General features: G+C 37.1%; 2 protein-coding genes across 2 annotated transcripts; both read right to left on the reverse strand.

Moving 5' to 3' along the window:
- Positions 1-2: 2 nt before the first annotated feature.
- On the reverse strand, positions 3-5,112 carry LOC132141292 (palmitoyltransferase ZDHHC12-B). The gene is made up of 5 exons (XM_059550693.1): positions 4,642-5,112; positions 3,362-3,501; positions 3,125-3,217; positions 2,695-2,861; positions 3-1,771 (listed from the first exon to the last, which is right to left on the reverse strand). Exons 1-5 carry the CDS (start codon positions 4,736-4,738, stop codon positions 1,456-1,458), a joined length of 813 nt encoding a protein of 270 aa, XP_059406676.1. The 5' UTR covers positions 4,739-5,112; the 3' UTR covers positions 3-1,455.
- A 734-nt stretch (positions 5,113-5,846) lies between these two features.
- LOC132141282 (UDP-N-acetylhexosamine pyrophosphorylase-like protein 1) lies at positions 5,847-10,531 on the reverse strand. Its single transcript, XM_059550664.1, has 9 exons — positions 9,782-10,531; positions 9,468-9,672; positions 8,827-9,002; positions 8,471-8,643; positions 8,161-8,354; positions 7,033-7,173; positions 6,777-6,962; positions 6,366-6,432; positions 5,847-6,012 (listed from the first exon to the last, which is right to left on the reverse strand). The coding sequence occupies exons 1-9, from the start codon at positions 10,068-10,070 to the stop codon at positions 5,923-5,925; spliced, it is 1,521 nt and encodes a 506-aa protein (XP_059406647.1). The 5' UTR covers positions 10,071-10,531; the 3' UTR covers positions 5,847-5,922.
- Positions 10,532-13,272: the final 2,741 nt, after the last annotated feature.

Consider the following 13,272-nt stretch of genomic DNA (forward strand, 5'->3'; position numbering starts at 1 on the left):
AAGCTCATTACATTGTTTGTATTTTACTTTTGACTACATTAGGCTACCATTGCATCATTGTAAATGTGGTTTACTACTGATAAGTAACACTGTGAACAAAATGACACTAAAATATTTAAATTAAACTTGCCATTTCTGTGAGCCCCATGAAGGGTAATTAAATATAAATGTATATGTAACTGAACGGGATGAATGTATTTTCAGAAATAAAATACAATGTGACCATGTTGTTCAGTTTATTGAATACTGAGGTTTTAATAATATTACACTGAGAAAGAAAATTGCATAACTTTGATCAAAATGGCGCAAATCATTCAAGAAAATCTCTGCATTAATATTTGATACTTTAAAAACACTCAAGTGCAAAAGTTAAGGAAGCGATTTAAAGAAACTGAAATAAAGTAAAAGCAAAAACAATTATTGCTTTTTATGACTGTATTATTAAGAATATTCTAACTACTGTTTGTTAAAGTCACGCTATGTGGACTTCAATTGTACTGCATTGCACAAAATGAACAGATCTAACAGTCAAAGGAGTGTCACATGCACTTACATCTTTCTCTCTAAGATGCTGATGTGTCATAGGAAAGGCCCTGTTTATATAAAAATATAAAGTTTTGCTTAAAAAAAATGTCTGTAATGTTAAACATTACAATACTGATTATGTTTGTATTCTAAACTCAGTCTTTTAATGTTAATTTATCTCGTTTAATGTATTGATTGTGTTATGTTGAGATAAATCGGTACATTTAATATTACAAAGTCACATAACAAGCTTAGTGAAGTTTCACCACTGATTTATAAATTATTTCTATTATAAACAAGAATATTTTGTTACCTTGTCTGAAATTGATCTTAAAAGGGGATGTAAATTTTCTTGAAAATATGTATATACAACTTACTATATTCCTCAAGTTCAGTTATTGCACAAAATAATTTTGATGTAACAGTACATCATCTGCTGCTGCTATAAAATAAGATGACACTGTCTAGTTTAATTACTTTTGACCAACAGCTTTTTAGTACCATGAAATAGAGATTATCTGAGCAGAGCAAAGATAATAAATAAGTAGCTTATATCATTTTAATATCTCTATGTATTGCATAAATGGGAAACCACAATTCACATCCGAAACGCTATAGTGATTGTGTGCTTTTTGTTCTGCGTTTGCTATTAAAATGTGCAAAATCAGCACAGACGAATTGTCAAAGTTCTACTTGGGCAAAATATTCACAAAAATACCTTTTTAAAAATGCTCAATCCAACCTATTTGGTAAGACCTGATCAAACATCATTTCAACTACAAAGTTCATGCATTTAAGAATTACTTTCAAAACGGAATAGGTCATTCACAAGGAAAAAGTAGACTAGACGTTCTGCAGATGCAGTCTGGAGCGATTTCCACCAAAACATCTAATGGGTTATTTGTCACAGCAGTCATGACTCCAAGGGAATTAAATAGGATTGTTGCCTTGCTTAAAATACACCTGCTCCCAAACCACCGGTTCCCAAACACAGAAGAAGCCCCAGAGATTTCGCAGGGTTCCGAGGTCAAAGGGGTTTTCGTCCACACCGCAGTGCTTGAGGTAAGAGATTCTGTGTCGAGACATGAACTCCCATGTGGTGGTATTCAGCGACACCAGGTACAGGTGAGAGCCCAGGAGGAGAAGCACGGTCAGGGACAGGACAGCCACCACCGCCGCTGCTCCCAGGAGCACACCATTGGTCCTCAACCACAGCTGCCAGGTGGGAGCATGCCTGAAGCCTGACCTGTACGAGATTTGTGGGATGTTCTTCAGTCCAGATTAAAGATGTTTGTTTCTGGACGCTTTAGTTCACCCACAAATGAAATTCAGTCATTAATTACTCACCCTCATGTCATTTCAAACCGGTGAGACCTTCGTTCGTCTTCAGAACACAAGCGGAGATGAACACGTTCAAGGCCCAGACACGTAGTAAGGATATCGTTGCAATAGTCACATGGACGATTTTAATTACCGTATTTTTCGGACTATATATCGGAGTATAAGTCGCATCAGTCCAAAAATACGTCATGATGAGGAAAAAAACATATATAAGTCGCACCGGACTATAAGTCACATTTATTTAGACCCATGAACCAAGAGAAAACATTACCGTCTACAGCCGCCAGAGGGCGCTCTGTGCTGCTTAGTGTAGACTACAGGAGCACTGTGCAGCATCTCTGGCAGCAAAGAGCGCCCTCTCATGGCTGTAGACTGTAATGTTTTCTGTTAGTTCATTTCTCTTGGTTCATGTCAAATTAATTTTGATAAATAAGTCGCACCTGACTAAGTCGCAGGACCTGCCAAACTATGAAAAAAAGTGCGACTTATAGTCCGGAAAATACGGTACGTCTTGACTATTTTAACGATGTCCTTATTTCCTTTCTAGGCCTTGAATGTGTTAATTGTGTTGCTTGTTTATTTAATCAAATATTACTTCATTTTTCTTCTGAAGATGAACAATGGTCTAATGGGTTTGGAACAACATGAGGGTGAGTAATTACTGACAGAATTTTCATTTTTGGGTGAACTATTCCTTTAATCTTGATGAGATGGTTTGGGATCACCTTTTAGAGTTGAAAAGCATGGAAACTAATACATTTAGGAGGACTTATTATGTCCATTGGCACTGCTGGCCATCCCAGGTCATGATATATAAGTTCTACTCACCAGGCCATGTACAGTCCCCACAGTAAGACAACAAGCTGGACAGCCAGATAAAGCACAAACCAGCGGTGGTTTCTCTCCCCGACGCAGTTCTCTATCCAGGGGCAGTGGTGATCATAGCGCCGCACACAATGCTGACACGTCTGGCAGTGTTTGGATCTCATGGGTTGCTACGTCAAAGCATGGATTCATTTTTAGAAGGGATTCATTATTAGAAACAAACTAAGCGGTCTTGCATTTGCATAAATATAGGTTATTGTAAACTAAAATGAAAAAGACAAAAACTAAATCAATTGTTTTATTTGAAAAAATATTTTTTAACTTTAAAAACATTATTGAAATTAAATTTATTGTAGATTTCATTTTAGAAAAGTTAATTATTTAAACCTCTATATTTATGCATATGGTCCATCTTTAATGTGTGACAACGCACCTGTACCAAACAGTGTCCACAGCGCCGGAGCCGTATGGACTTGGTGGTTTGTGGAATCATATCCTGTGTTTCCTCTGCGATACCAAGGGTGAACTGAAATACAGTCAAATGATGCATGTTTGCTGTAAAACCAGCGTTAAACATGCAAACTGCAGGGGGTTTTGATATACATACATACATACATACATACAGGGGTTTGGCTGACAAAAACACTTGGGAACCCACGTATGAACTGACCTGCAAGTCACAGTCATCAGACAGGACAAAACCAGGATCCATGAGCGAAACTGCAAAGTACAGCAACACGGACACCAGGACCAGCAGCACAAAGAGAACTGGCAGTGTGAGCTCCCCCGTCTCCTCCTGTCTGCGGAGGTCTGCGTGGAAGCACAATAGTGTAGTAGAGAGGAATACAGTGGCGCAGAAATGTGAGTATACAAGAGAAGAACAGAGCATAGCAGAACATAAGAGTAATACAATATATTAGAGTAAAAAATATAAAACATAGTGGAGTGGAATAGTGCAGAACTGTGGATGCCCAATAAAGGCTGGAATAGACTACATGAAGTCTGGACAGATTTTAAAACATGAGGCATCATATTTGTAAACAGTAGGGGGGAGGGGGGCATATGACGTGCCATACAGCCAAGTATAGTGACCCATACTCAGAATTTATGCTCTGCATCCAAAGTGCACACACACCGGGAACACACACACACCCTGAGCAGTGGGCAGCCATTTATGCTGCGGCGCCCAGGGAGCAGCTGGGGGGTTCGGTCCACCTCAGTCATGGTATTGCCAGCCCGAGACTCAAACCCACAACCTTAGGGTTAGGAGTCAAACTCTCTAACCACTAGGCCACGACTTCCCCACAAAATAGGCATCATACACTACCAGACTTTCACAACACAACTCCCTAGGAAGACAAATAAAAACAATGTGTTCTAAAATCTTGTGTGTTCTACAATGTTTGATACCCTCAGAAAGGATATCATTTATATATTCAACTCCAGCCTACCAAATTCTGCAGACTGGCTTTGACTACTGGCAACTAACGCCAACTTGATCAGACAGTAAATTGTGGCACAAACCTGGGCAAAAGTCATATACAGTAGTGCATTCCAGCCTTAAGTGAGAGATAAAGTATGAGATAACTATGCAATAAAAATGTTTTGTCATATTTTTTATTTTATCTTATTATGACTTAATATGTCAGTGTCAACTTAGTAACTCATATTTTTAACTCTGCCATAATTAAAATTTTTGGTTAACCTTTTATCTCATAATTTCAGCAGAGTGAAAGTGTCAATAGAACAGAATAGCATATAGAAGAGAATTGAATGTAACAGAGTGTGCTAGAGTAGAATAGTTATAGATCATCTAAACATTGCCTGCAGATACAGGTGTGAAGCAGCGTTATGTACATCATATAGCTACTGTAGCAATAACACAATAAGAGGTCTGTAGGCGAGACAGATATACTGACAGTAGAATAAGCATCTCTCAGGAGCACTTACCGGTATCGTGGAGGAAGAGAATCAACGTTATAACCCATGTCAAGATGACATGAGCGGTCCTCACCAGGAATCCCGATCCGAACACATTTTTGAACATCCTAGCATACTTCTATATACACCTAAGCATGCATCTGCTGTGTGCTCGTAAAGAAATGCATGTTATTCTCAGACCTCTATAATCAGCTAGCTGTGTTAGCCAGCTCATAAGAAACCCAGTTAACGTTACATTCCAGCTGTCAAGTGAGCTCCTACGCGTCGCGCGCTAAATTCCAGAACAAGAACCATTTTAACCACAGTATTACAGTTTTCTGCTGCGCGTCTAATACAGCAGACTATAGCATCGCAACTCAACCGAAGCTCGATATTTCATTTAGATACTGTGTTTCTCTCGCTCTAATAAGCTTGTTGATGCCGTTCCGTTGCTTAGACGTGAAACTGCCACTGGTGGATGTCACGTTTCCTATTGGTCAGCTGTGGTCATGTGACGACTCGGCTTCAAACTGGGATGCAAAGGCAGAGCCGAGGGAAAGGAAAACACAGTATCTGAACTGTAAGTGGGTATATGATTTTATTGCAATTGTAACGTAAAATACAAATGATATGCTATGCAATACAAACTAATACAAAAATCACATTGTATTTTTCAATCATATAACATCTATTTTTTAGAAAGAATTTATTCTGCTCTAACCTTTTGAAGAATTATATATAATTATTTAACAATAATTGGTGTCACTAAGATTTTTTTAATTAAATTAACAGTTTTATTCAGTAAACTGATGAATTTAACTGATGAAGTGACAGTAAAGGCATTTATAATTACAGTACATAATTAAGTAAAATAAGATTTTTATTTCAAATGAATGCTGTCTATTTGAACTTTGATCATAAAATCTATTCATCATAAAAAAAATGCCAACTGTTTTTAACATTAATAATGATAAGAAATGTTTTTTGAGCCCCACATTTCTAAAGAATCGTGTGACACTGAAGACTGCAATAAAGGCTGCTGAAAAGTCAATTTTTCGTTATGGGAATAAGTTACATTTGAAAATTTATACTAAAATAGAAAACAGTTATTTTATGGAATCATTTTACAATATTACAGTTTTTTCCCTGTTATTTTTGATAAATGCAGCCTTGGTGATTATTGGGAAGTAAAAATGTTACAGACCCCAATTTTTCTTTCTTTCTTTATTTTTGAATTTTTTGTAAATATCCCTTTCAATTCCTTTAATATTTGCCTGGCCCTGGACATGATGGAATCCTCAGTTGAAAACACTATGCAGTTTTCATAAGATTCTCTGCTTCATTCTCATCAAGTAGAAAAGGGGACCTCAAGTTCTTCTGTTTCAGCAGCTTTTCCAGCCCCTGTAAAACACAGCGGTTAAAATATGACCATGTGTCATGGAGATAAAATGAAAAAAGGAGATAAAGAGATGGAGTGTTACAGCTGTCACTTGAACTCTTTCCTGAGAACAGGAACACTACCCGGACATCATTCGCTCTGTTTCACATCATGCTCCATATGGTAACACTTGCTTGCTATACTTTTTTTCCCTCTAGGCCTCTAGCCTCTTTTTTGTACTCAAATATTTAACTTTTTTCATATGTTATATGTGAAATGTTAACCTAAAATTCTAAAACCAGACTGTTCATCAGTATTAGCAACTCCAGTTTACAGCAAAGCTTTAATAATTGCATACAAGTAGTCACATTTTTACCTCGCCAAAGTAAGATACAAGTGGAGAGATTTCACAGATTGCTGGGGGGTCTTCATTCTGTGACATACTGCAAAAGTAAGAGTAGACCAAGTTATTATAAACCACACACCATCTTAGAAAGTGCCTCAAAATTGTTCATTTTCTGCATGAATGCACAAATTCCTTTAAGACATGTTCCTTTCAGGTCATGCCTGTCAAAAGTTATTGCATTCATCACAAGAATATACATTTCTAGACCATATCCTGCTCTACATCTGGTGTAGTATAACTATAATACTTGAGGAACCTTGCAATATAGCATTTACTGTACATTAAGTCATTAAGAAGACACTTTTAACCAAACAATCTCTGGTAAAACATGATACTTATTTACTTGACATGACTTAATATTTTTCTACTGATTTAACCTACCTATGTTTTGGGGGGATGGGTTTATCCTGCTCATCCAGGAAGATTCCACCAGCTGCCAGAGCCCAGCGGTAATGTTGTGCTAACAAGGAACGGCGTGCTGTAGTCGGTGTGTCCAAAGGCGCCCCATCAGCATTTTTTAGGGGTGAGAATTCCTCCTCTCTCAACACCTCAAAGGCGACAAATTTCCTGCAAAAAGCAGATGATGGTGAGGAAGATGGCAATACCCAACTTAGCCAAGGGTAGCAGTAAAACATACTTTGAGAACTGAAAGACGTCAAATACAAATTTCTCCATTTTAATGCCATTGGGCTTGGTTGGTTTCACCAGGTTCCCTTCTCCATCCACAAATGGCACTTTCTTGATAGCCACATGCTGCTTCAGCTGACTCTCAAACTTTCTGCAGGGAAAATGCATTGAAATAGGAATTAGTTTGTACAACGGGCTTAGTTTACAGATTAGCATGAGTCAATATTTTGCTAATTCTTTAACAAATGCATTCATAAATCCTCTCCCACTAACTCATGGGATAGTAAAGTGTCCATCTGGATATGCACTTGGTGTGGGTACCTGTTTTTTTAATACTATTCAATTCAATTCAAGTTTTATTTGTATAGCTCTTTTTACAATATAAATCATTGCAAAGCAACTTTACAGAAAATTAAGTTTTTACAATATTTAGTAATAGCTTATCAGTGGGGACTGACAGATTATGTGCATATGACAGAAATTTTCAGAAAAATTTATACAAGACGATGAACACTATTAACAGCAATTATTACATACTATGAATTTACATATACGCATACTATATAGTAGAGAAGCATTCAATTCGGACGCAGTGCAACTGTTAATTAGGGGTCCTACTGGGCTCCTATTCCTCGTTATTATAAATAATGGCATCTTCACCAAGATGTTATTAGTTTGTTTATTGTTTTATTAATTCTATTGTATTTAGGGCTGCAAAACAATTAATCACGATTAATTGCATGCAAAATAAAGGTTTATGTTTACATACTTCATATGTGTGTACTGTATATATTTATTATGTATATATAAATACACACAAATATATTTTTTTAAATATTTGTATGTATATATTTATACTTGTATCTAACTGATATTATATATAAATATTATATATATACATGGATGTGTGTGTGTATTTATATATACATAACAAATATACACAGTACATACACACATAATATGTAAACAAACTTTTTTTTTATGTGATTAATCGCGATTAATCATTTTGCAGCCCTAATTATATTACAACGGAGCATGATTCTAATATATTGTAGCAAAAAAATACCTTTATGGACAATGAAAAGTTAACACAAAAGAAAATTGGATTGTATGTTAAAACTGTATGTCAACCACATACTCAGCCACGTCCTTTAAGAAGTCTCGGGTAAAGAAGTGGTTGCAGATGTTCCCAGCACTGAACAGGAGCTCTCCTCCTGGGCCTCGCAGCTCTGCGGTCTCTGGTTGGATCTCACTGTACTCAATCACCTGATACAGGCCGTCCACGTGACACACCACTCCAACCGGCTCTGCAGGATATGCCTTATCCACCACCTGAGCACAATAAAGGCGAACACAGCTAATTAAAGCAATAAATAATAATAAATTAATAATGGTAAACACTAATGGATTGGATCTAATTCAGGCCTAAAGACAGTCTCCATTTTTACCTTGGCACCACAGTCTGCTCCTTTGTTTACACAAAAGCCAATAAAGACTGGGTCTGCCATCTTCACCAAGATGTTGTCCACACAGTACACGTGAAGATACTCCACACCCCTTCTCTGCATGTCCTCTAAAATCTTGTTGTCCACTAAAGCATGATAGAGGCCGCCATTTCCATCTGAAGTGAACATAGAAATGAGATGCAAACATTAATTGGTATTAGTGATTGCAGTAAAAAAAAGGAATTAATAGTTATCTGTCTGTTGTCTTCTAGCTGATGAAAATATAAATAAATAAAAAAATCCAAATTTATTTCATCATTTATGAACTACCTTCTGAAGCACAACAAATTCTTTCTGACCTGGTGCCATGGCTATTTTGCCTTTCTTCTCCAGGATGATCTTTCCATCAAAGCCTACAGCTGGTATCATTCTCTGCTCAAATATGACTACGTTGGATGGACAAAGACCAAAATATTTATTGTCTTTGAAGAACTTCTCTGTGGGTTCCAGAGTGAACTCACTGGTCATTATGTACCTGTTCAAATATCATCAAAAGTGAATTCAGTACATGTTCTTCTGTCACTTGGAGGATGTTTATGAATGAATTCATGAACATTTATTCAACTATGAGCACTCCCAGACCCATAGTTTCAACCTGGAAATATATATATATTTAATTATGGCTGCCATAAGCATAAATGGCTGCCCACTGCTCCGGGTGTGTGTTCACGGTGTGCGTGTGTGTTCACTGCTGTGTGTGTGCACTTTGGATGGGTTAAATGCAGAGCACGAATTCTGAGTATGGGTCACCATACTTGGCTGTATGTCACATCACTTATCACTTATTATATTTCTATTTCCACCATAGAATGCTGAACAGCGTCTTTTGAAATGTGGTGGAAATTACATTTGCTGGTCTATAAAAATAATAATTTTTTTAAAAACAGGACCGAGAGTTCTCAGAAAGACCCTCGTTTGAATTGCAAATAAAGAGCCATACCATGGTATTGTGCACCTACTACCATGCTTCACATTGGCCAGCTCTTGCACCTTCTGGATACGCTCAGCCTGGATCTGGTACAGGGTTTTTCCACTTGGCAGCCCAACACTGTACATGCCCTTGGGATATGGCACTCCAAGCCGAGTCCCCTGACCACCGGCTAACAGCAAAACAGCCACTCTGTCCTGTGAAATCTGCAGTAACCCTGAAGAAAGGAGTCTTTTATGTACTCTTCGATAAATGCAGTGTTACTTTTAACACATTGTAAAAATTACTATTTTTGTTGTATATTATTTTGATCCTTTGAGCTGTACCTTCATCACCCCATAACTGAAGCGTTTCTTTCTCACTTTTACGCACACTTCCAATGAACTCTGGAGGAACGGGCTTCATCCGGGCGTCTAGCCGACCATCAGCACTCGAGTGTCGGCTTGCAGCCTCAGCAGCTGCTCGGCAGTGCTCGAGTAACTCTTCGGGCTGGAGCCTAGATATCTCCTCCAGAAGCGCACTGCTTTCTTCCCCAGAAAGTTCAGCCCAGAATTGTAAAACATGGCTCTGTCCTGCCGTTTCTAACCTCGCTTTAGCTTCCTCGAATGATAACATCTTTCCCTTCTAGAAAATTAATACATTGATGATCAGACAACAAACCTTGAGTCTAGTTGACTCCTCTCTTTTGAGGAGTTTAGATCCCGTTTTCACTGCTTGCAACTCGTGATCAGTGTGGGGTTTGTACGATAAAAATATAACTGGAGTTGCATATAATTCGGAAAATAACAAGAAAACTTCTGTCAAGGCATGTTTAGCTTGCGGGAATCATTTGGGAACTCCCCTTAGCCACATATGGCGGACTGTGTCCCAAAGCCTCAGTGAAATGCCTAGCTAGACAGTATTTTTGCTCCTCACTACAGCTCGAATCAGTTTAAATACCAAAGTCAGTCAGCGGGTAGCTGACTCGGAACGTCTCGAATGCTGTCTAGTTAGGCAGCTCAGTAGGGTTCGAAACGCAGCCAGAATTTACTCTAGCTATGCGGATGAATGACTTCCTCAGAAAGCTAACCGCTGTCATGTGACTAGTCTGCTGAGTCTCTGTCCTTCCCCCTTTGAGTAATCGCTTCACATCAGGGATCAATTCAGTGCAAAGCATAATCATTTTTAATTTTGATGCATTATATACTACTGATGCCGCATTATAGTAATTAGGGGTAACTAATTTATTTATGTAAAAACAGACTGAGAATTATTAAAAATGACAGTTCTATTCGACAAACTGAACACGGTACGAATTAGAGATTCGATGCAACTTCAAGTATGCCTACAAATGACCAACTACTTAACGAAAGATGTAGCAAGTAAAATAATTTAAAAAATAAAACATGTTTACTGTTTAAATTCTGCTGAAAGCGTATGCATTTAATTGTGTGATTATAAATTAAGTAAAATGATCCAAATTCATCCATCTGTTTAATAAATAATTATAAAAAAATAAACTTGAGGTTTCAGTCGAAAATGGCATGATTATTTTTTTTATACACTGTGTGCATATATATATATATATTGAGAGAGAGAGATTTTTTTTGTCATGAATACCAATTATTTGAACATGTAACCAATCATTTCTTCAAAATAAACACTTTCTTAAAAGGAAAAAGAAATAGATTTAGTTGACGTGTTTTTAAACATGCTTTTTAAGACTTCGGTTACAGGACTGCGAAAATGAATCTATCTACCAATTAGAAAAAAATCTAAATCAAAGTTATGTGTAACTGACCAATACATATTATGAATGGTTAAATATTTTTGACCTGGGATAGATTAAACAATAATAATAATAATTACTACACACCCAACTTCAATGAACATAATGAAGAATGACTTTATTTAAGTTATTTTACAAACATAAATATTTCTGCTCTATATTCAGTTTCTGCATTCTAGAGGACATGGATTTTTATTTCCATTTTTGTCCCATAAACATTGATTTGCACATCTCAAACCTTCACAGATGTGTCCTCACATATAGATATATTTTCAAGTACAAACATTTGGATATTTCATTAGTGTGTATGTTTCTGATACTCAGGGGACCCCAGCGACAACACATGTTGATATACATGTGGCGAACGTGGTGCAGTTACACTCACTAGCAAACAGCTGAACAGTAAGGCAATAGATTACAGGTAGCCTCAAAGGGCGGCATTCCTCGATTGTGTTGAACGCCACAAACACACACAACCTAAAGCCTTTAGTCTCAGGAAAACCACTCCAATGCGTCGAGCTCACACATCCAAAGGAGTCCAAAGATTTCTCCTGTGAGAAACAGTGAAAAAAAGGTGCAAAATGCAAAAAACAAACAAAAGAAGCTGCATCCATTATGAGGCAGGCAATACAGCTTTAAAAAAAGCCCTGTAAAGACTCTACAGAGCAATGTGTGCATATTCAGACAAGACACACATACATGCGTTACAAAGACTGAATTGATTCAAAGGGAATCGGGCCACAGCTGAGTTTGGTTTAACCACTATTGGGACACATAAGGGTATTTACTGTTTTTCACTGATCCAAGTCATTTTCATGAGGCTTGAGAAAGACCAACTGATCCTAGGCCTGCACGAACACTCCATCCAAGTTACAAACATGCAGATATCTGTTCCAGATCTCAATGGAGAAGAGTTTCAGAAGTCTTATCTGCACAGGAGTATCCGAGACCACTGAATTCTCCCTGAATATATAAATGAAATACTTCAGTCTGACATTAACACCCTGCACCCCCCCCCCCAAAAAAATTCATAAATAAGGCAACTATATGAACACTACAGTATTGTAGAATCACAAAGGGGAACAACCCATTGACCCGGTGGGTTTTAGGACTTCACATGCAATAGCTATAAGGACAACTTATTCTCTCCTTGTCAGTCAAAATGCACATAAGGGTGCCAATCCTGAAATATGTCATATGCAAATATACAAGATACTTGCCTACTGCTGCACAGTAGAGTCAAATACATTTTTATCAAAAGAGATCCTAACTTATATTGTACCTTTTTAGTGTTTCCTTTACAAAAACATTTTTGCCCACAACCTGATACAAATATTAAACATAAATGCTGAAAAAGAATATTTGCTTAAATCACAACCACTTCAATTACTCAACACGATCATTCCATTACAAAAAACCTCCTATAAATTCAAGTCTGGTTTATTTTGATTAAACTCAACTGCTTCAATATGTCCCTCGACTAGAGTTTAATAGAGTGTTATAGTCATGTTTCAAATCCTAATACTGGTGAGAAACTGTACACTGCAGATAACTGATCAATTTATGAACAAGAATTGTTTGAATGTAAAACCAAATCAATTTGTAGCACCGCTTTTCTTCAACTGAAGACCTTACAGTGTCTATCTAGACACAGAACTCAACCCACTACATTAAAACTGCTGCTAAATTCTCAAACCCAGGTCATTTTACACTGGATCCACACACAGATTTATTTTAGAAACGTTTACATAACGCTTAATTAGCTGCCAGTCGCCATGGGGAGTGTGTGCACATACATAGTGTTTTTCATTTTAGAACGTCTTTTTTTATAGTAACCTTCAATTGAAATGAAATAAATATACAACATAAAAAAAAATTAAATAAATTAACAATGAAAAGTCCTCAACAATTTGATGAATAAGACATATATTTCAAATATTTCCCTTGTCACACATTATACCTTCCAAGACTGGCATGTCAATTAAAGTAATACAAGGGAATAAATGATGACAGGGAAATGCAAGTATGTGGGTGATCTTGTAACAAATT

This window comes from Carassius carassius, chromosome 5 (genome assembly GCF_963082965.1).
Source record: "Carassius carassius chromosome 5, fCarCar2.1, whole genome shotgun sequence".
NCBI classification, from domain to species: Eukaryota; Metazoa; Chordata; class Actinopteri; order Cypriniformes; family Cyprinidae; genus Carassius; species Carassius carassius.